Source organism: Mirounga angustirostris, unplaced genomic scaffold, assembly GCF_029215605.1.
Source record: "Mirounga angustirostris isolate CCGP_5_RB_7025 unplaced genomic scaffold, mMirAng1.0.hap1 SCAF_5, whole genome shotgun sequence".
In the NCBI taxonomy this organism is placed as follows: domain Eukaryota; kingdom Metazoa; phylum Chordata; class Mammalia; order Carnivora; family Phocidae; genus Mirounga; species Mirounga angustirostris.
The window spans coordinates 14,793,489-14,814,151 of record NW_026991713.1 but is presented as its reverse complement, the minus strand read 5'-3'; the positions used below and the strand labels follow the sequence as shown (position 1 = coordinate 14,814,151).

Sequence of the window (20,663 nt, the reverse complement as noted above, 5' to 3'; positions counted from 1 at the left end):
TAGGATGAGAGCATCACTTCCTCACCGGGCTCACCCACTGAGCTTCAGGGCGCAAAGCCACTCTCGGGAAAAGCTAGGTAGGGGTGGCTCTTCCTTGAGTGAGCTAGCTCGGATCCATCTCCTCCGTGTGTCCAGGGAGCAGGCCATCCCAGCCTTCCCAGTCTGGGGGCAGGGGCCCTGCACAGGAATAGTAGAACCTAGCGTGGGCCTTCCACTGACCTGGTGTGGCAAGTCGAGGTGAGCGGAGGGCCTGAGGAGAGGCCCCCCTGCCGCTGTTCTGGATGTGGGCCTCTCTCTCAGAGTGACTGTTTAGTATGTGGGACATTTATGCCATTGCCCCAAGAGCTTATTTAGCAGGATGATGAAGCTCCGGACTCTGAATGGCCTGTTCCTAATGAACAGTAGTGAGAAGCGCTCTTCCTCTGTGCCTATGAGCTGCTGGAGAGGTTTCTGTTACAGGAGGAAGGCCTGATGAAGCGCCCACAGATGGAAAAGTTGTTTTGCACAGGGGAGCAAGAGGGGTATCCTCCCAGGTCTTTCTCTGACATCCCATGTCCATCCTGGATGGAGCGGTAGATGGTCAAGTCCACCCATAGGTTTCACCAGCTCTGAGCTCTCTCATCTGGGCATGATGTGCTGTCTCATCCCGGGCAAGACCCTTCCCCCCCTGAGCTTCCATCCCCCCAGAAGGCAGCAGGGGTGGAGGTGAACGGAGTCAGGACGCAGAAGTATGGAGTAGGCATAAGCATCGTGTGACAATTCCATGTGCTACCTGACGGTTATATCTGGTAAAATGCAGCTCCTAGTAATGTGAACGGCGTGCACAGATGGACACCCATAGCTAAGGGAACTGAATTATGATCTTCAGTTTCAACATCTGCAAGTCTTCAGGGAAAAAAAGCAACACCGGCGCTATTCATCCCAAGTCAGGCTCTTGTCTTGGTCTCGTCATTTGGTGCTGTCCTGGGGAAAGGCCAGCTTCCAGATAAAAACACGCCTTCTGTTGTGGTTGTTTTCTGTCTTGTCCTCTCCTCCCCTCCATGCCCTCCCCTCCCCCTCCCAGGGGTCCCGTGGACACTGCACACGTGGCTAGAGTCTTTGCGGATCGCCTTCCAGCAACACCGCAGGCCTCTCATCCAGTGCCTGTTGAAGGAGTTCAAGACCATTCAGGAGGAAGAGTACACAGAGGAGCTCATTACCCAAGGCCTGCCCCTGATGTTTGAGATCTTGAAAGCAAGCAAGGTAGGAGAAGTTTGACGCTGTTGGGGTCGGTCGGCGGCAGGGAACAAGAACGACCTTGCCAGCCCCTTAGCCTGGTCCCGCCCTTTGGGGAGGACCGTGTGCCCAGCTGGCTAAAGCTGCTTGTGTTGTCATTTGTGGGCCACTGTTTGTTTGTTTGTTTGTTTGAAGATTTTATTTATTTGACAGAGAAAGATAGCAAGAGCAGGAACACAAGCAGGGGTGTGGGAGAGGGAAAAGCAGGCTCCCCACCGAGCAGGGAGCCCGACGTGGGGCTCGAACCCAGGACCCCGGGATCATGACCTGAGCCGAGGGCAGACGCTTAACGACTGAGCCACCCAGGTGCCCCTGTGCGCCACTGTTTTGCTGAGCACCTGCTATGTTCCAAAGCCCTTGGGCACATGGAACAAAGTAGAGAGATACCTTCTAATCCAGGGAATTTACACGAAAGCTGGGGCAATCATGCCAACGCATGTGCCCCAAGGCCATCTGAGGTTTATGAAACAGCGTTCAGTTGGGTGGCATGGGCTCTGAGAGGTGTGAGTCGGTCAGGGAAGGTGTCATGGAGGTGCGGAGACATGAGCAGGCCTGGATGGACAGATAGGAATTCAGCGGGCAGAGGGAAATGGTACAGACCCTGCCGAGGATCCTGCAAAGCCAGGCCCTGGAGAAAGCTTTTCGGGTACAGAGGATCAGATGAGGGTCACCCCTTCCTCACGGGCCTCCTAATTCCCACAATAGGGAAATGCTGCAACCCCATTAAAACATCAGTCCAGCCCTTGGGCCATTATGAGATCAATTCTTAAAAATTTCTTTGGGGTCACTTGTTTGGCGCTACCATAGAGATGTCTGGTCCCAGCCAGTGGGCCATGCGGCATTATTGTGTGTGTTGCTAGAGAACTTTGAGGATGGACAGTGGTGGTGTGCCCATCCCCCAGCCATCCACTGGGGTGGAGAGCCAAGGGCAGGGGGAGACAGTGACCAGTGCCCCACCACCGTGGCCACGCAAGCACCAGGGGTGGCAAGTCTGTCTGAGAGGCTGGGAGGAGTCTGTGCATCAAGTTCCACATAACCTGAGGGCTTCTCAGTGGCCCCCAAGGGCCTGTATGGCACAGTGGTTCAGAGCACAGACTCTGGAGCCAAACTGCGGGGATTCAAGCCTCGCTGTGCCACCTCCTAACCTTATGACCTCAGTCAAGTTACTTCACTTCCGTCTGCCTCAGTTTCCCTACCTGAAAATGGGGACAGTAATTATATTAAACCTCTTAAGTTGGTTGTGAAGATAACATGGGTCAGCGCCCTTCAAACTGTCCCTGTAAATTAGTGAGTGCTTTATAAGTGACTCCGTCATAAAGATGGCCTCATCAGAGGACGTGACGCTTCCACTATTTCCCAAAGGGTGTTCTATAAAAACCATCCCATTGCAGGGCACGTACCAAGCAGCCACGAACACTGACCTGAGAACAGGCCGAACGTCAGCTCTTTCTGCAGGCTAACATTGGATTACTCCAGTTTCTCTCCTGCAGAGCCTCGAATACCCTAATTCACAAAGGCAATCAGGGGTTTCCCAAACTCATTTGACCTTGGAACCCTTTTATAATGAACTGTCTCAAGACACAAATGAGGATATTTTTAAGCTAAAATATATATTTTATATTTACTATATGCCGGGCACTCTTCTAAGTGTATTATAAGGATTAACTCAATCCTCACGAACAACGTTTGAAGGAGGTAATGTTCTTATCCACATTTAACAGATGGGTAAACCGAGGCACAGAGCAGGTGATCACTTGCCCAAGATCACACAGTTAGTAAGTGGCAGAGCTAGGCTGGAACCCAGGCAGCCTGACTCTAGCACCAGCCTCTTACCCCTTCGCTCCAGAACAGACTTTCTAGAACTCTGGGGTTCCCTCTAAGACAGTGGAGCCTCTGAAGTCTCAGGGGGAATGGGCCTCTGAACCAGAAGGGCAGTGTGGGTTCCCCTTGCCAGGCTGGGCCCATGGGCTGTCCAAAGAGTGAAGAGGGGAGCAGAGAGCTGCCCTCTCTGGATGTGGCAGTGTCGGTCAAACAACAAAGCAGCAACAACACAGCCCGTCCGCTGTCTGAGCCTCGGGGCACCTGGCCTGGGGTCCAGAACAACTCTCGTGAGATATTCTCGTCAGCAGCCTAGCCTTAGTCTCAGGGCCCCCTGCGGGCTGGATTTGCACCTGATGGAAGCCCCACCAGGACCCAAAATGGGAGCGGGGGTGCCAGCCCTTGTGTAATAAGCCACAGCAATTCCACAGAGAGCAAAACCTGATGGAAGCATTTCAAAACCAAACTCTCCCTGCCCCTCACTCTTCACCCCTCCAACTCCGAATGAATGAATAGAATGAATGAATGAATGAATGAATGAATGAATGAATGAATGAATGGAGTGGTACTTTCACCTGCAATTACCTAAGAAACCACTTTAGTGAAAAACATTCCTAAATCTGTTCCCAGAGTTAGCGGTTCTAACTTGTTTTTGGTTTCTTGGTTTTTGTTTGTTCCTTTTTTAGGGTATAGTAGGAATTCCAGAAATTACTGAGGCATCCTGTGTATTAAGTAAGCCTAATACATAGGTTTTTAAAGTAAACTTTATTTTGGAGTTTTGGAGTATGACATACATACAGAAAAGTGCCCAGATCATAACTATAGAGTTTTCACGAGGTAAATATACCTGTGTGATCAGCACCTAGGCCAAGAAAGAGAACATTACTAGCACCCCAGCAGGCCCCTTATGCCCCACTCAGCTACTACCCCTTAAAGGGCAGCCAGTGGCTGGGGGGGGGGGGGGGTGGGAAGAAGGGAGGAGCCTTTGCCAGGAGATGTGGACTAGAGCCTGCTCCCCATCAGCCATACCGATCTTCAAGGGTGGAGGGAGCCAGGGATGAGGCAGGAGCAGCTCCTTGTCATGAGCAGACAGTCTGGGAAAGATGGTCCACTCAAGAGTTGGGTTTGCTCTTATAGGGGCTCAGGGGCAACCCCTACTGGTGAAGTGTGGTATTACACATCATGTATATTGCCAGTAGGAGGAAAGACGAGGTGATCAATTTCCCGTGGCTACATTGTGAAGCCAAGCATTCCCCAAGCACCAGTGATATCCCTATGGTCAAAAGAAGACTGGAGAGAGATGGGGGCAGAGAAATCCAAAGAGTTGAGAAAGCTCTACAAAGCTTGCCCTCCCATCCATCCTGTTAGAGTGATGGTCAGTGGCCACACATCACAGAACTGCCTGGCGTTGTTCCTTCTCCTTCCATTAAACGGGTCCCGTTCAGATCGCATCTGCCGTTCTGTGTGGACAGGGATCTGGTTTTATCACATGGATAAGAAATAGTGGATAAGGAGATAGAAATTCCGGAAATAAATTCACTTTATGGTCAACTCACAGGAATACAGCTGTCCTATAAATGAAGCATATGCCTTCCCATCCTTGACTTGTGCTCATTCATACATTACTTGATATCTGGTTGCAGATGTGGGTTTTTGTTTTTTGGCTCCCTCTTCTAAATTTAACTACAAAAGAATTCAGCGTCGGGCGCCTGGGTGGCTCAGTTGGTTAAGCGACTGCCTTCAGCTCAGGTCATGATCCTGGAGTCCCAGGATCGAGTCCCGCATCGGGCTCCCTGCTCGGCAGGGAGTCTGCTTCTCCCTCTGACCCTCCCCCCTCTCATGTGCTCTCTCACTCTCATTCTCTCTCTGTCAAATAAATAAATAAATAAATAAAAATCTTAAAAAAAAAAAAAAGAATTCAGCGTCTCTAGATCTTCCAGGAACAGAACAGTGTAGCCATTTCTTAATATACACCTGTTTAAAGAAAGTTCCTGGTCCGTTTCTCCCACACGTAATTCCCCAGAGCGCTGATTCATTCCACAGTCACCAGGTCTCACTACGCTGTAGTGGTGATGGGACCGACACATTCTTTCTCCTCCTGGAGCTTACTATGTCCAGGGGAGGGGCAGACACACTGTAAGCCAGGAATGGATCAGCAAAAGAGAGTGAGAGCTTGATACATGCTATGAAAAAAAAATTAGACAATGATATAGTGTCTGGGGGTGGGGCAGGCAAGGCGTAATCTAGACAAGATGTAAGGAAGGTCTCACTGAGAAGGTAGCAACCACCCAAGTGAGGAAAAGCTCCAGCCATGCAGGGGTCTGGGGCAAAAGCATTCCAAGTGGGGAGTGTGGGAGCTGAGGCTCTTAATGGAAATGTGCTTGGTGTGTTGAGGTGACAGGAAGAAGAGCAAGGTGACTGAGGCGGTGGGACAAAGGAAGAAGTATCAGAGATAAAAATCAGATTGCATGGAGTCATTCTCCGTGGTGAAAAGTGTGGGTGTCCCTCCACGTGCAGTGAATAGAACACCACTGGAGGTTTTAGACAGAGACAAGACCTGATCTGTGGGGGGTTTTTCTTGTGATTTGTACACTGTTTTATTTTTTCTCAATTCTTAATTGAAACATCTTAGTTTTTTAAACTTTTGATTCTGAGATCATCATAGATTCACATGCAGTTGTAAGAAAAACTGTACACTACTATGTAGCCTTTACTCAGTTTCCCCTATTGGCAGTATCTTACTAGACTATGGTAAAATATCACAACCACCATATTGATGTGATAAAGTCAACGTGCAGAAAATTTCCATCACCCACAGGATTCCCTCATGTTGCACTCTCCTAGCCAAACCCATTTCCCTTCTGCCGCCACCCCACTCTTACCCCCTGGTAACCACTAATCTGTTCTCCATTTCTCTAATTTTATTTCAAGAATGTAATTTCAGGGGCTCCTGGGTGACGCAGTCAGTTAAGCATCCGACTCTTGGTTTTGGCTCAAGTCGTAATCTCAAGTGTCGTGAGATCGAGCCCCACATCTGGCTCCACACCCAGCATGGAGTCTGCTTGAGATTCTCTCTCCCTCTCCCTGTGCTCCCCCTGGTCATGCACTCTCTCTCTCTCTCTCTCATAAATAAATAAATAAATAAATAAATAAATAAATAAATAAATAAATAAATAAATAAATAAATAAATGTTTTTTTTTTTTAAATAGAATGTAATTTCAGTGGGATCATATGGTATATGACTTTTTAGAATTGGATTTTCTCACTCAACATAATTCTCTGAAGATTTATCAGGTTGTTGGATGTATTCATAGTTTGTTTCTTTTCATTGCTGAGCAGTACTCCATAGTACGGACCTACCATGGTTTGTATACCCACCTACCCACTGAAGGGCAGCTGAATTGTTTCCAGCTTCAAGCTATTACAAATACAGCTGTTCTAAACATTCATGCACAGGTTTTTGTATGAATGTATGTCTTCATTTCTCTGGGATAAATGCCCAGGAGTGCAGTCGCTGGGTTGTATGGTAATTGTGTGATTTGTTTTTATTTTTATTTTTTTAAAGATTTTATTTATTTATTTGGCAGAGAGAGAGAGAGCAGGAACACAAGCAGGGGGAGTGGGAGAGCAAGAAGCAGGCTTCCCGCCGAGCAGGGAGCCCGATGCGGGGCTCGATCCCAGGACCCTGGGATCATGACCTGAGCCAAAGGCAGACGCTTAACCGACTGAGCCACCCAGGCGCCCCTTGTGTGATTTGTTTTTAAAGAAAGTGCTCAACTGTTTAGAGAGCGGCTGTACCATTTGACATTCCCACCAGCAAAGTAGGAGTGATCCAGTTTCTCCACATCCTCACAGTTTGGTATTATTGCCCTTTTTTATTTTAGCCGTTCTGTTAGATATGGAAGTGACATCTCGTAGTTTTAATTTTCATTTCCCTAGACGGCTAATGGTGTTGAACATATTTTCATGTGCTTACTTGCCATCTGTACAATCCTCTTCAGTGAAATGTCCCTTTGTGTCTTTGCCTGTGTTCTAATTAAGTTGTTTGCTTTTTAGCTGTTGATGTTGATTCGAATCTTTTGTCAGACATGTGGTCTGCAAGTATTTTCTCCCATTCGGTAGCTTTTCTTTTTATCCTCTTGACAGGGTCTTTCACACAGCAAAAGCTTTTAATTTTGAGGAAATCTAATGGATCAGTTTTTCTTTTTATGGAGATTATGCTTTGAGTATCAAGTGTCAGAACTCCCCTTGCCTCGCCCTAAATCATGAATATTTCCTCATTTTTTTTCTAGAAATTTTAGTTTTATGTTTTATGCGGACATCTGTGATTTATTTTGCATTCGTTTTTGTATGAGGTGTGGGACTTACTCAAGGTTTTTGAGTTTTGTTTGTGTGTGTTTTTTTGTTGGTTTTGGTTTGTTTGTTTTGCCAGTGGATGTTGAGTATCCCAGCTTCATTTGTCGGAAAGGCTATCTCTCCTTCATTGAATTACTTTTGCACATTTGTCAAAAGTGAGTTGGGCATATTTGAGTAGGTCTATTTCTGGGTTCTCCACTCTGCTCCACTGATCTATGTGTCTGTCTCGCCACCATTAATCATACCGTCTTGAATAGTGTAGCTATAAAATAAATCTTGACATTAGGTAGACTTACTCTTTCCATTTTATTCTTCTTTTTAAAAATGATGTTAGCCATGTTTTTTGGCTTTCCATATAAATTTTGTGGGTTTTTTTCAATTAAACTCTACCCTCGATGTGGGGCTCGAACTCACGACCCTGAGATCAAGAGTCACATGCTCTATTGACTGAGCCAGCCAGGTGCCCCTCCATATAAATTTAGGAATAAATTTACTGTATCAACAACAACAACAAAATCTTGCTAAGATTTTGATAGGAATTGTGTTAAACCTCTATGTCAATTCAGTGAGAATTGACCTCTTTACTATATTAAATCTTTCAGTTTATGAATTGTATATCTCTTCATGTACTTAGATTGTCTTTGATTTTTTTTTTTTTGAGATTTATTATTTATTTTAGAGAGAGAGGGAGAGCAGGGAGAGGGGCAGAGGATGAGAGAATCCTAAAGCAGATTCCCTGCTGAGCACAGAACCCCGTGCAGGGCTCCATCTCACAACCCTGAGATCATGACCTGAGCGGAAATCAAGAGTCAGCTGCTTAACTGACTGAGCCATCCAGACATCCCGATCGTCTTTGATTTCTTTCATCAGTACTATGGAGTTTGCAACATACAAGTCCTGTTTTTTTAGATTTATACATATGTATTTCTCCTTTTTTTTTTGAGCAATTGTAAATATAATATTTTTATTTTTTTGTCCACGTGTTCATTGCTAGCTCAAAGAAATACAATTGATTTTTGTATGTTTATCTTGTATTCTACAACCTTGCTGAACTCATTTATTCTAGGATTTTTTTGTAGATTTACTGGGATTTTCTACTTAGGTAATCAGGTCATCTGCAAATAAAGACAGTTATATTACTTCCTTTTTCAATCTGGCCCTGAAGATTTCTTTGGGGGAGAGTTTTTTTAATTATGAATTCAATTTTTTTAAGAGCTATACAGCTATTCAAATTATCTATTTAATATTAGGTGCATTGGGGTACTTTTTTTTTTTTCAGGGAATTGGTTCATTTCATCTGCGTTGACAGATTTATGTGGGTAGAGTTGTTCATCATAATCCCACTTATTATCCTTCTGATGTCTACAGTCTGTAGTGATAGCCCGTTTCATTGCTGATTTTGTTAATGTGTCCTCTTTTTTTTCTCTGTCAGTCTTCCTAGAGGTTTGTCAATTTTATTCATCTTTTCAAAGAACCAACTCTGTGTTTCATTATTTTCTCTACTATTTTTCTGTTTCAACTTTCATTGATTGCTGCTCTTATCTTTATTATTTGCTTACTTTGGGTTTATTTTGCTTTTCTTTTTCCAGGTTCTTGAGTAGGAGCTTAGATTATTGAGACTTTTTCCCTTATGGATTATTTAACGGTGTGCTGTTTAGTTTCCAAATGTTTGGAGATTTTCTTATTATCGGCTATTGATTTCTAGTTTGACTCCATTGTGGTCAGAGAATACCTTCTGTATTACTTGATTATTTTAAGTTTTCGAGTTTGGCTTTATGGCCCTAAGTATGGTCTAACTTGATATCTTCCATGGACACTTAAAAACACTATTTTCTGCTATTGTGACATGGAGCATTCTGTAAGTGTCAGTAAGATTCTATTGGTCGATGGTGGTGTTGAGTTCTTCCATATCCTACAGATTTTCTCCCTATTCTATCAGTTTCAGATAGGGGTGTTGAAGTCTCCAACTATAATTAATGGATTTGTCTGTTTCTCCTTTCAATTCTGTCAGTTTTGGAATCACATATAAGGCAGTTCTACTGTTTGGTGCATACACATTTAGGACTACATTGTCTTCTTGGTGAATAAACCCTCTTATCATTAAATAATGCTCCTCTCTGCTTCTATTAATTTTCTTTGCTCTGAATTCCACTTTATCTGATATTAATATAGCCACTCCTGCTTAAAATATTTTTTTCACCCTTTTACTTTCAACCTGCCTTTTTCATTATATTTGAAGTGATTCTCTTGTAAACAGCATATAGTCAGGCTTTTCATCCACTCTGCCAACCTGTCCTTTCATTGGTCTATTTAGACCATTTCTATTTTATTGATACTTTAGAGCTTAAGTCTGCCATCTTATTTTTTTTAAGATTTTATTTATTTATTTGAGAGAGAGAGGGAGGGAGAGAGAGCACAAGATGGGGGAGGGTCAGAGGGAGAAGCAGACTCCCTACCTAGCAGGGAGCCCGATGTGGGGCTCGATCCCGGGACTCCAGGATCATTATCTGAGCTGAAGGCAGTCGCCCAACCGACTGAGCCACCCAGGCGCCCTGCCATCTTATTTTTTGTTTTCTGTTTGGTTTCTCTGCCTTTGGTTCTCTTTTCCTGCCTCACTATGGGCTACTTGAACATTTTTTTGAATTCCATTTTTATTTGTAATGTTTTTGATAGCTTTTGTATACCTTCATTTAGCTTTTCTGGTGGTTGCTTGCAGTATTACATTATATATACATAACAGCACAATCTACTCATACCATCATTTTACCAGTTCAAGTGAAATAAAGAAACCTTACCTCCCTTTATGCCCATTTACCCTCCCCCATTCATGACATAATCATCTTTAAAATTTCCTCTACATCCATTTAGAACTATATCAGACACTGTTATAATTTTGGCATCAACCATCAAATATGATTAGGAAACTCAAGAGGAGAAAGAAGGCCTATTATGCTGACCCACATTGTTGTTTACCATGTTCTTTCTTTCTTCCTGAGGTTCCAAGTTTACTTTTTTATCCTTTCCTTTCAATTTAGAGAATTTTCTTCCGCCATTCTTTTAGGGAAGTCTCCTGGTGATAAATTGTCTTAGTTTTCCTTCATCTGAGAATGTCTGATTTCATTACTGAAAGATAATTTCACTGGTTATTTTTTGCTTGTTATTTTCCTTTAAATCAACTTACCATCTGTTAAATGCACTTAGAAAGGAAATGCTATAGTGCTGCCATAAATAGAAAGCCTGCATCCCATGCCATGAATAGAGGGGACATATCAAAATACACAGGTGACTATTTAAAAGCACTTTATTGTGTGTTCGATTTCATCTTGTCCACAATTCCAATGACAGACATGGGACTGTGCACTGACCTCAGGGAACTCTGGTGCCCCTCCCATCTCTTTGGTGCCCCCATACCTTTTCTGGGTATGCTCCAGCAGAGAGAGTCCCATTGCTCACAGGTCAACCCAGCATATTCCCCAAGGGAGGGCCCGGCTAGGGATGAACCACTGTTGACGATGGATTGAGCCAGAGAACTCACTGCCATTGTCCCCCTGAAAGTAACAGTATTTCCACCATCTCCTGAATTTGAGATGTGGCTTTTTTCACCTTTTAGCATTTCACAATTTGAAGTGGGTGTTTGAAAACGGATGTGTGCATTTAATGCAGTGAGGTTTTTTTTTTTTCTCTTCCTAAAAGCTGCCATTAATTGTATGACATTTTAGAATCTAGAAAAAGAGAGATGGGTTTGAAATATAGGAAACTGCTTTGTTTGAGGGGTTAAAAAATGGTCAAATCTCGGCATTTTCCTTTGGTTCCACTTAATGGTATGTTGTGACGCATTATCCCTTTTAGCTCTCCTAGCAACCTCACCAAGCAGGTATTTTTAATCCACTTTGGAAGAGGATGCCCAGACCCGGAAAAGCTGAGTAGCTTTCCTAAGGTCACAGAGCTAGTGAATGAGGAGGCAGGGCCGGGACCCAGCCCCACCTGGCCCCATTGTCCACGTTTTTACCACTGTGTAGAACCCCTGCCTAACTCACCTACAAAGGACCTTGGGGATCAATCCCAGAATTCCTTTCTGAAGAAAAGAAAATGTTTTGGTATCTTCTTAGGAGAGAAGTGAGGGTCCGAGGAAGAGAGGAGAGATGTCATCCCCAAATTCACAGGCGCCCATCTCAGGAGTCGCCTGCCAACCATGGCATTAAGAACTTCACTTCATTCCCCTTTCGTTCTATGTAGCCACATGGTTCTGAGTCCTGAGGACCCAAGTTCACCCCGTGTGCACACCTGGCATTTTCCATGAGAGACCTGAATGGCTGGTACCCAGCAGCATACCAGTAACAACCACTAACCAGGTGCCGTGTACTCAGCTCGGCCAGACGCCCACCCATGCCCAGCCCACACCTCCTCCTCCTCCACGGGCTTGCCCTGGCCTCCCAGACTGGCCTACTGCCCCTGAGAGTCAAGCCTTGTGGTGCCTTTACCTAAAAGCCCTTCTCTTAAATGTACAACTCAGAGAAGAATATAGGCATCTTCCCAGCACAACTACCCCAGCTCCCCATGCCTCCAAAATAGGATGAGCCTCAAGTTTGGTTAATTCCATTCTGCTGCCTTCAGGTTTGAGGCCAGAGTTAACCAAACCCAAAAGATAACCCAGTTCCTTGCCCCAAACTCACCATCTAACCCACCGGGTCTCACCCCACTGGAGCTATTAACTGATACTAATTACATCACCCCTTCTTGCTCAGCGGAGCCTTCCTGGAGTCCTGATGCGTTTGGGTGCTGGGGAACTAGAGTGAAAGATACCAACAAAACCTCTAGCTGGAGGAAATGCACGGGAAAGGGCACAGAGCAGACGCCTCAACAAGCCCAGATGAATTCGAGGATAGAGTGGGGAGTTTTCTCATGGGGCTCTGGTGTCTGAAAGAGAGGTGGCCAAGAAAGCCTTGAGAAAGGCAGCATTTGGGGTCCTGACCTTGGGAGCATCACCATCAACCTTCACATAGTGTCCAGCACTTAGTAGATGCCCAATAAATATTTGAAGAAAGAATTAATGTGTGAATGGCTACATCACTTAGCACATGGTGTAATGTTCACATTCATGAAAACTTTAGGGGATAAATGAATAAAACCTGGGGAACTGTCAGGGTCCACTTTGACCCTTGACTCTTCCTCTTTCCCTTTCTCCTGAACTTCTACTACTTTCATCATAATTATCCTGTTTCCTCATGGGGCAGATTTTTTTTCCAATAATAGACTACATTTTTTAGAATGGCTTTAGCTTTACAGAAAAATTGAGAAGGTAGCACAGAGTTCCCCATACAACCCCTCACCCACATTCCCCTATTATTAACATCTTACCTGGTATGGTACATTTGTTTTAATCAATGAGCCAACACTGATACATTATTATTAGCTAAATTCCATACTTTATTCCTATTTCCTTAGTTTTTGTCTAATGTCTTCTGCTCCAGGATCCCATCCAGGACACCACATTACTCGTCTTGGCGGAGACCACTTCTCAAGACTCGTTTTTTGGTGACCTTGACAAAATTTGAGGAGTATCGGTCAGATATACTATAAAGGATGCCCTCTAGTGGAATAGGGGGTGTTTTTCTCATGGTTAAACTGGGGTTGTGGATTTAGAGCAGAAGACTACAGAGGTTAAGTGCCTTTCCCACCACATCAAGGGCACACACTCTCAACATGAGTATTCCCTGCTGGCGTTGACCTTGATCACCTGGCTGAGGGTGGTGCCTGTCAAGCTTCTCACCTGCAGAATTACTCTTTTCCCCTTTTCCCAACTGTTCTCCTTGGAATCGAATCACTATGTGCAGCCCTCCCCTAGGAGTGGGCAATGATGCTCCTCCCAGGTAACTTTTAAGCACTTGAGGATTGTCCCTTTGGACCAGACGTGGCCAGCCCTTGCCTTTACTTTCTCAGATGACACAGCACACACTGAAGTTAGACCACCACCAGTCAATCAGTCAATCAGCTGCCAAAGAAGAGCACCAGCTGCTCAGGCCTCTGTCACAGGCCACCGAGTCCAGGACGTGGATCTTCCTTTATTCCTTCACCCGAGGTGGTTAGACACTTGCTTATTTTTCCGTGGTTTTCACGGGTTGGAAACCGGACACAGTATCTCACTGAGCTCTCTGCTTAGGGTCTCACAGAGACCCGAAAACAAGGTGTCGACAGGGCTGTGTTCCTTTCTGGAACCTCCAGGGAAGAATCCCACCTGCAAGCTCATTCAGGTTTGGGTAGAATTGAGTTCCTGGTGGGTGTAGGACAAAGGCTCCATTTCCTTGTTGGCTGCTAGCTGGGGGTCCCATTTTCCTCCCAGAGCTGTTGCCCGCATTCCCCCACTCAAGCTTGCCATGTGGTCCCCCTCATTTGGAAGCCAGTGACAGCACATCAGGTCCTTCAGGCTTCAAATCCCTGTGACTTCCTCTTCTCCCCAGTCCCTTCTGAATTCCTCTTCTGCCTCTAATTTTAAAAGTCTTTTTTTTTTTAAGATTTTATTTATTTATTTGACAGAGAGAGACACAGCGAGAGAGGAACACAAGCAGGGGGAGTGGAAGAGGGAGAAGCAGGCTTCCCGCCGAGCAGGGAGCCCGATGCGGGGCTCGATCCCAGGACCCTGGGATCACGACCTGAGCCGAAGGCAGACGCTTAACGGTTGAGCCACCCAGGCGCCCCTTCCTCTTCTGCCTCTAATTTTAAGGGCTTGTGTGATTACATTGGGCCTGCCCTGATAATCCAGGATAATATACTTACCATAAGGTCAATTTAAACCTCAGTTAGTAACCTTAATCACTCTTGCACAGCCCCTTTTGCCCTGTAATGTAACGTATTTACAGGCATGGTATCTCATGATATTCTCAGTCCCAGGGATTTGGGGGATACAGTCTTCCAGGGGACCATAACTGTGCCCAGCACACGGTGCTTCTCAAACCTTAGTGTGCATGGGAATCATCCCCAGAGCTCGGTATTGTGGCTTCTGAGTCAATGGGCCTGGGGTGAGCGTCTGCATTTCTGACAGGCTCCCAGGCCTCACTGTTGCTGGCGGTCTATGGAACACATCTTGAGTGGCAGGCTTTAGACCAGGGGAAACAAACGTAATAGCCTCCAGCTCAGGTCAAACTCAAGAGAGAATATCCCTACATGCCTATGGCTCTCAAACCTAAGAGAGCACCAGAATCACCAGAAAACTTGTTAAAATATAGATTGCCGGGCCCCACCCCCAGTGTTTCTGAGTCAGAAGGTCTGGAATGGCACCTGAGAATCTGCATTTCCAACGCACCCAGGTGATGCTGATGCTGCTGGTCCAGGGACCACACTTTGAGAACCACCGCAGGAAGCCTTGAGACAGGCGATCACTTTGTGAGTGTTGAGAGGAGCGTTTAACACCTTTTGGTCATAAGGCATCATCTTTGAAAGCAGAATTCCTTTGTCCAATATTGATTGCATCCCCATAGGCACCTCGGTGGATCACGTCCGAGGCAACATGGTGCCTTTAATCAAACAGTCGAGTCCCTTTTCATGTGTTGAGCTGTAACCTTCTGCTTTCGGGAGCACGATGAAATAGATTCAAGAATATCTCAAACCACGGACGTCATCAGTTGTCCCAAACACGTCTTTTAAAAATCAAAAATAATATTTATTGTGCATATTACAAAAACAACACTTAGTTGTTTGTTGTAGAAAATGCAGGTAAAAAGGGAAAACCTTGTAAGCCCACCCAAAGGTGGCAACTCTACTCTTCCATTTTCTATACATATCTGTCAATCCACGTATATATACGTAAAGGGTTTTATTTCCAAAAATACATGGTACACACTGTGTTGTAACCTACTTTTCTTAATATATTGTAAATGTCTTTCTACTTCATCCCCATTTTCAGCCCCTAGTTTCAACCCCCTTCACCCAGTAAAAAGTATCAAATGCTGTGATTCATGGCTTCCCTCCCACGCACCTGCAGATGAAGGGAGATTGTTGACCAGCAGTGGGTCTCAAGGGGGAGAGGCGAAAACATGAAGGACATGGGGCAATCAGAAACAGGCTCTTTTGTCCCTGTGTGATCAGAGGCAGCTGTAGCTCTGTCCCCCCCCCCCCCCCGCTTTTTTTTTTTTGGAAAAAGTGATTCAGCTGAGCATTCCTGGATCCGGATGTGCCTCAGCACCAAAATCACATTCCTAAGAAGCTGAATCAGGAGCATTTGTGTCTGGGTAATGGAGAGCAGTCACGGGATCACAAGGGCTTCCTGCTGCTATTTTCGGGATAATTCACTGCTTCCAGAGTTCTGGAGTATTGATAAAGGTGTGTTTGGGGTAAAAACTTATTTTCCACTCTGTGAGCTGTGACACTTGCTCTCCAATGGGTGGTAAATGACTGGGGCGAGAGAGAAGGATTTAATTACAAATTAAGCTTTCACCAGTGAACAGACCAGAAACAGACAACAGACAAGCACAGCAAGCACATCCAGGGCCTGCTGAGCAAACTGAGTGTATGAGTGTATGAGTGTCTGGTGGGGGGGGTGGGGGGGGTTTCTTGGAACCTGCCAGAAGTGTGCGGGCCCCTCTCGCCTGGGGGCAGGCATTCCTACCGACAGCTTGGATGAGGCCGCGCAGGGCCCAGCACTGTAACCGTTCTTTTTTTTCTGCAGAACGAGGTCATCAGCCAGCAGCTGTGCGTCATCTTCACCCACTGCTATGGGCCCTACCCCATCCCCAAGCTCACGGAGATCAAGCGCAAACAGACCTCGCGCCTGGGTGAGTGGTGCTATGGTTTGAGGACGCAGAGGTAGCAAACGCCCCCAGAGAAGCTAGGCGGTGTTGGAGGGCACATGAGACGGATACAGGAGTCAGGCAGGTGGAGATCATGGTATCACTTATCACGTGATAACTGGAGACTATACCTTGGAAATGTGGACGAGGAGACTGGCCAATACCTCGTCCCTCTAAGGGCCTTTGTCCCGCGGAGACAGACAGACGGACAGCCCCGGGGCCCGTGCACTTCCTGCAGGCAGGTAGATTCCCCATTCCGAAGGAAGGCTGAGCTGTGCAGGCAGTTCTCCCCCTCCCCTCTAAGAAGTCCCTCTTCCTCCCTGAGGAGGAACAAGCAGGGGACAGTGACAGGCCAGCAGTGTTCCTCTAATGGGGTCCCTCTGCAGGGACGCAGGAGGAGAGGAAACAAGTGACCTCCCCCTCCACACACACACAGACACACACACGGGGAACGTACCTGAGCTGAGGATACTGGACACTCTGAAATCCCATCGAGTAGCAGTAATCCATTTTGCTTCTGCTTGGATACGGCATGGGGCTGGCGCCAGCCAAGCACTTGACCTGCCCCACCTCAGGTAACCCTGAGGCCACCCCAGGGGGCAGGCACTGAGGGCCACGCTGTGTCTCAGCTGAAGAAAGGGAAGGTCGGTGCTACTGCACAATCACTTCAGGTGGGGCTGGAGCTTCCCAGCTCCTCCCAAAGCCGTAATTCCTTCCCGCTACAGTCCCAGCTTCTGGAATTTTCCAGAAAAAACCTTTCCATCAGGCATTGATTCCATTCAGAGGATCCTGGAGCTGTTGCTATAAGCTAGCTGATCAGTCTGAGAAAAAAAGCAAAGAAATGCTGGGCTGCCTTGAAGCCTGAAACACGACCCTTCTGTTGCAAGGGCCTTTCTCCTTGCTGCCTGGGGAATGACAAAATATTCAAGATAAGGAATGCCTTTTCCAATAAGGTTGGGGACTTTCCTACTCCCTCTGAACTTTTCCTGTAGACATCTGAGAAATGGGAGCATCTGAAAGTGCTATTCTTTAGCAGAACCATTATGTTTGGAATAGGTGAGCTAGTTAAAATTAGTGAAAAGTCTGAATTCCTGGAACCGTTTTAAAATACTTTTGTTCCTGTCATGAAGAACTTGCTAATTTAAATGATGCAACTTTTCGACTTAGTAATCAAGTCAAATCTTGTCTGTTTTCCTCTGTGCCCATTGATGTGGGCAAACTATGATGTACCAAAACCACAAATATTTCTACCTTGTAGAAAGCAGGTGTTGATTCAAATGTTATCAGGGCACCACATTACAAAGACCAATCATATTAACAAACTTCAGAGATTGAAGTTTAGTTACATTCCCAGGCCATAGCAATCATGTCTGACATCTCGCTGCCTTCACAAGACCCCCTCGTTAGAGCAAACATTTGCAAGGGCCGATTCAATGACACAACATAAAATCTGCTTTCCTGTAGTTATAGGTAAGGAGGGAACATTTTTTCCTCCTGAATTTGCTGAGCGTTCTTTCACCCGCAATTAAAAGGGCCTGGTTTTCAGGCCAAGCAATAGAATTCTAGGGGTTAGCACCGAGAGAAGAAAGGCAGGCCTGAGAGGCTCAAAGCTCACAATATGGGAGAAGAGGGGCAGAGTCTAATTATGAATAAGTAGAATATGGAACACGTAGGGTTTGCCTCTTCAGTAGAGCATTTCCAGCTAGGATAACTGAAAGTTGCCAAACAGTGGTTCTTTAGGGACCTGCTTTAAAGGAAAGATAAGAGTGATCAGTGATAAGCGTCCCAAGCTGGAATTTCTAAAGAGCCAGGAGGCCATATGAGTGAATGAAATGGGTTCCATGTAAGACAGTAGGGAATGGTGGGGACTATGGCACACTGATGCCTGATTTTTTGTGACACGTTGTCCTCTTCCCCTCCCAGTGAATTCTGGGAGAGAGTGGTTAGAAGAGCCACAGGTAGGAGACCTTAGCAATTTGGGAAACAGGAGTAGGGCTGGTTGGTGGCAGACAGTGGGAGTGAGAGGGGGTGGTTGCTGAGAAGAGGGAGAACATCATTCCAAACTTTTAGTCTTTAAAGCAAGGGGAGAAGTGAATTTTAGTCAACTCCAAGGACTTCTCCTGTGGCCTCTCTTCTGTTCATCTGGGTTGTTTAGAAGTATGTGAGTTTTTTCAATAAAATATTTTAATGATAGTGGGATTACAAGTGATTTTGACTATTTTATGCTTTTTTGATATGTTCTAAGTTAAAACTTTTTTTTAAAGGGAAGAAGTGAGTAGCTATATGTAGCGACAGAAATATGAACAGAGGGCCGCCTTATGGGGCTGCATAGGGACTGAGGGGCCATCCCACCTTCGAGGGATGGAAGAGGAGAGTCTGCCAGGATGGCAAATTCTGGGTCCAAGTAACAGCAGGGTCTGGGCAAAATGGGGCCAGGCCAGGGATCCAAGATACAACTGTCAGGGTGGGCCCAGCAGCTGGGATCATGGCCCCCAGGAATCCAGGGGGTTGGTCCCCACCCCCAATGGTTAGGACAGCCTAAACCCAGCCAAAGGAAGCAGCTAGAGTTTCATTTCAGGACAGCCCTTTAAGCCCTGGGCGAGGCCCAGCAACAAGCAGGTCCCCAGGCTAAGAAGGGGTCTGATGTCCCCCACAATGTTTTAAGAACAAGACTGTGAAACAAGGGTCAAGGCATTCTTATGCTCATTCAAAAAAATATTAATGAAGCATCTACTACGATGGTCATGTTTATCGAGAGGAGTGCTGTGTGTCAGCCATGTTGCTGAGTGCTTTGCAAAAATCCACTTAATGCTCACTGAAACTCAGGTGTAGATGTACAATGGGCATCACCCATTAAACAGAAGGGGAGAGAGAGGCTCAGAGAGGTTAAACAACTTGCCGAAGGTCACACAGCTGAGAGCTCTGGCTTCAGAGCCCACCCCAGGGGCCACACAGGTTCTGTGAGAGCACAGGTGGGGGATGCTTGGTCAGTCTGAGGAGGGCGGGGGAATCAGGCAAGGCTTAGTGATGGAAGGTGTCTGCATTGAAGCTTGAAGACCACATGGATGAGCCAGGTTTGGAAGGGGTTGGAAGAGTGTTCTGCGTAGAAGGAACAGCAGGTGAAGGGCCAGAGCTGAGAGCGTATAGCCCTGGTGTGGCTCAGCACGCACGCTGGTTGACAGGGGGATGTGACTGGGGAGAGGCCAGAGAAGGCAGCGGGAGCCCAGTCACCGGGAGCCTTGTTAAGAAGTTTGGACTCTATCCTGGGAGCGCTGGGGAGCTATGGAAAGGTTTATAGCGGAGGAGGAGTGTGATCAGATCTGCCTTTAGGAAAGATGACTGTGGTGAGGTGGACCATCGGATTGAGGGGCCAAGAGTGGAGGCAGACACCAAAGAGGCTCCTGCATGTCCCCAGACAAGAGACCACGTGGTGGCCCTAGGGAGGGCTGCGGCATTAGGGATGGAGAGAAATGGGGGAATTGAGACACACTTAGGAGGAAGAGAAGACAGTGTTTGTGATAGACTGGGTCTGGGTAAGCCCAGGAGAGGAAGGTGTCCTGTTGCCTTTGAACCCTGGCTTGGGCAGCGGATAGATGGTGGTGCCATTCATGGGACCAGAAGCACTGGGCAAGGCACATTTTGCAGAAAGAATCTTTTTCACCTGAGCTGAGAACGCAGTGCATCCTCAGACTGGGGAGCTTGGGTGCAGGTGCCCCCAGAGAGGTCATCTTCCATTTAGAGTCTTCTAAAGACCCTCCCTGGGGCAGCGCAGCCCAGGTGGGCTCAGGGCAGACCTAAGAGGAAGCCCCACCAGAGGTTAGACCCACCTTGCCCTCGACCCTGTGTCCGGACTGACTTAGGACCTGAGCGGGGCCTTAGCCAGTCGGGGCAGGGATGTTAGTGGATGTTCCCAAGCAGCAGAAGCCCTGAGCTGAGGACAGACTGGCACCTTCAGGAGCTCCGGGTCTCCGTGGCTAGAGTGACAGGCAAATCGGGGTTGAGGGGGGCAGGGGGGAGGCGGGGAGGATCCTAGTGTTGAACAAGGCCGGCGCTCCAATCCGAATGCCCGAGTTCAAATCCTGGCTCCTCCACCTGTCACTGGCTTGAACGTCTGTGTGCCTGCTTCCCCAGCTGCACAACGGACAGTGGTCCCTGTCCCCCGGGACCCAGCGCGTTTGCGCATGTGCAGGCCAGCTTGCACAGTGCCTGGCCCGTCCTAAGGGCTCAGTACCAGCTCTACCTTCTTTGTTATTGTTGGAGACGAGAGCAGGGAACTGGTTCGCATGCCTCTGACTCTGGGAGAGAAGCGCTTGGATTTCAAATCACCTAGAAAACCCCTTATCCATCAGGCAGGGAGGGCCCTGAGCCCAAGAAGGAGGAGCTAAGGTGGGGGGGTGGCATTCTTCAGAGGCAAGGTGGGCATACCTTTA

General features: G+C 46.7%; 1 protein-coding gene across 2 annotated transcripts in view; it reads left to right on the top strand.

Moving 5' to 3' along the window:
- The window catches only part of ABTB3 (ankyrin repeat and BTB domain containing 3), a 304,103-nt gene that overhangs the window by 263,950 nt on the left and 19,490 nt on the right, over nt 1-20,663 (top strand). For both annotated transcript variants that reach the window (XM_064590666.1, XM_064590665.1), the window contains 2 exons: nt 1,064-1,242; nt 16,113-16,218. In XM_064590666.1, coding sequence (XP_064446736.1) covers nt 1,064-1,242; nt 16,113-16,218 — 285 coding nt within the window. The remainder of the gene's footprint in view (nt 1-1,063; nt 1,243-16,112; nt 16,219-20,663) is intronic.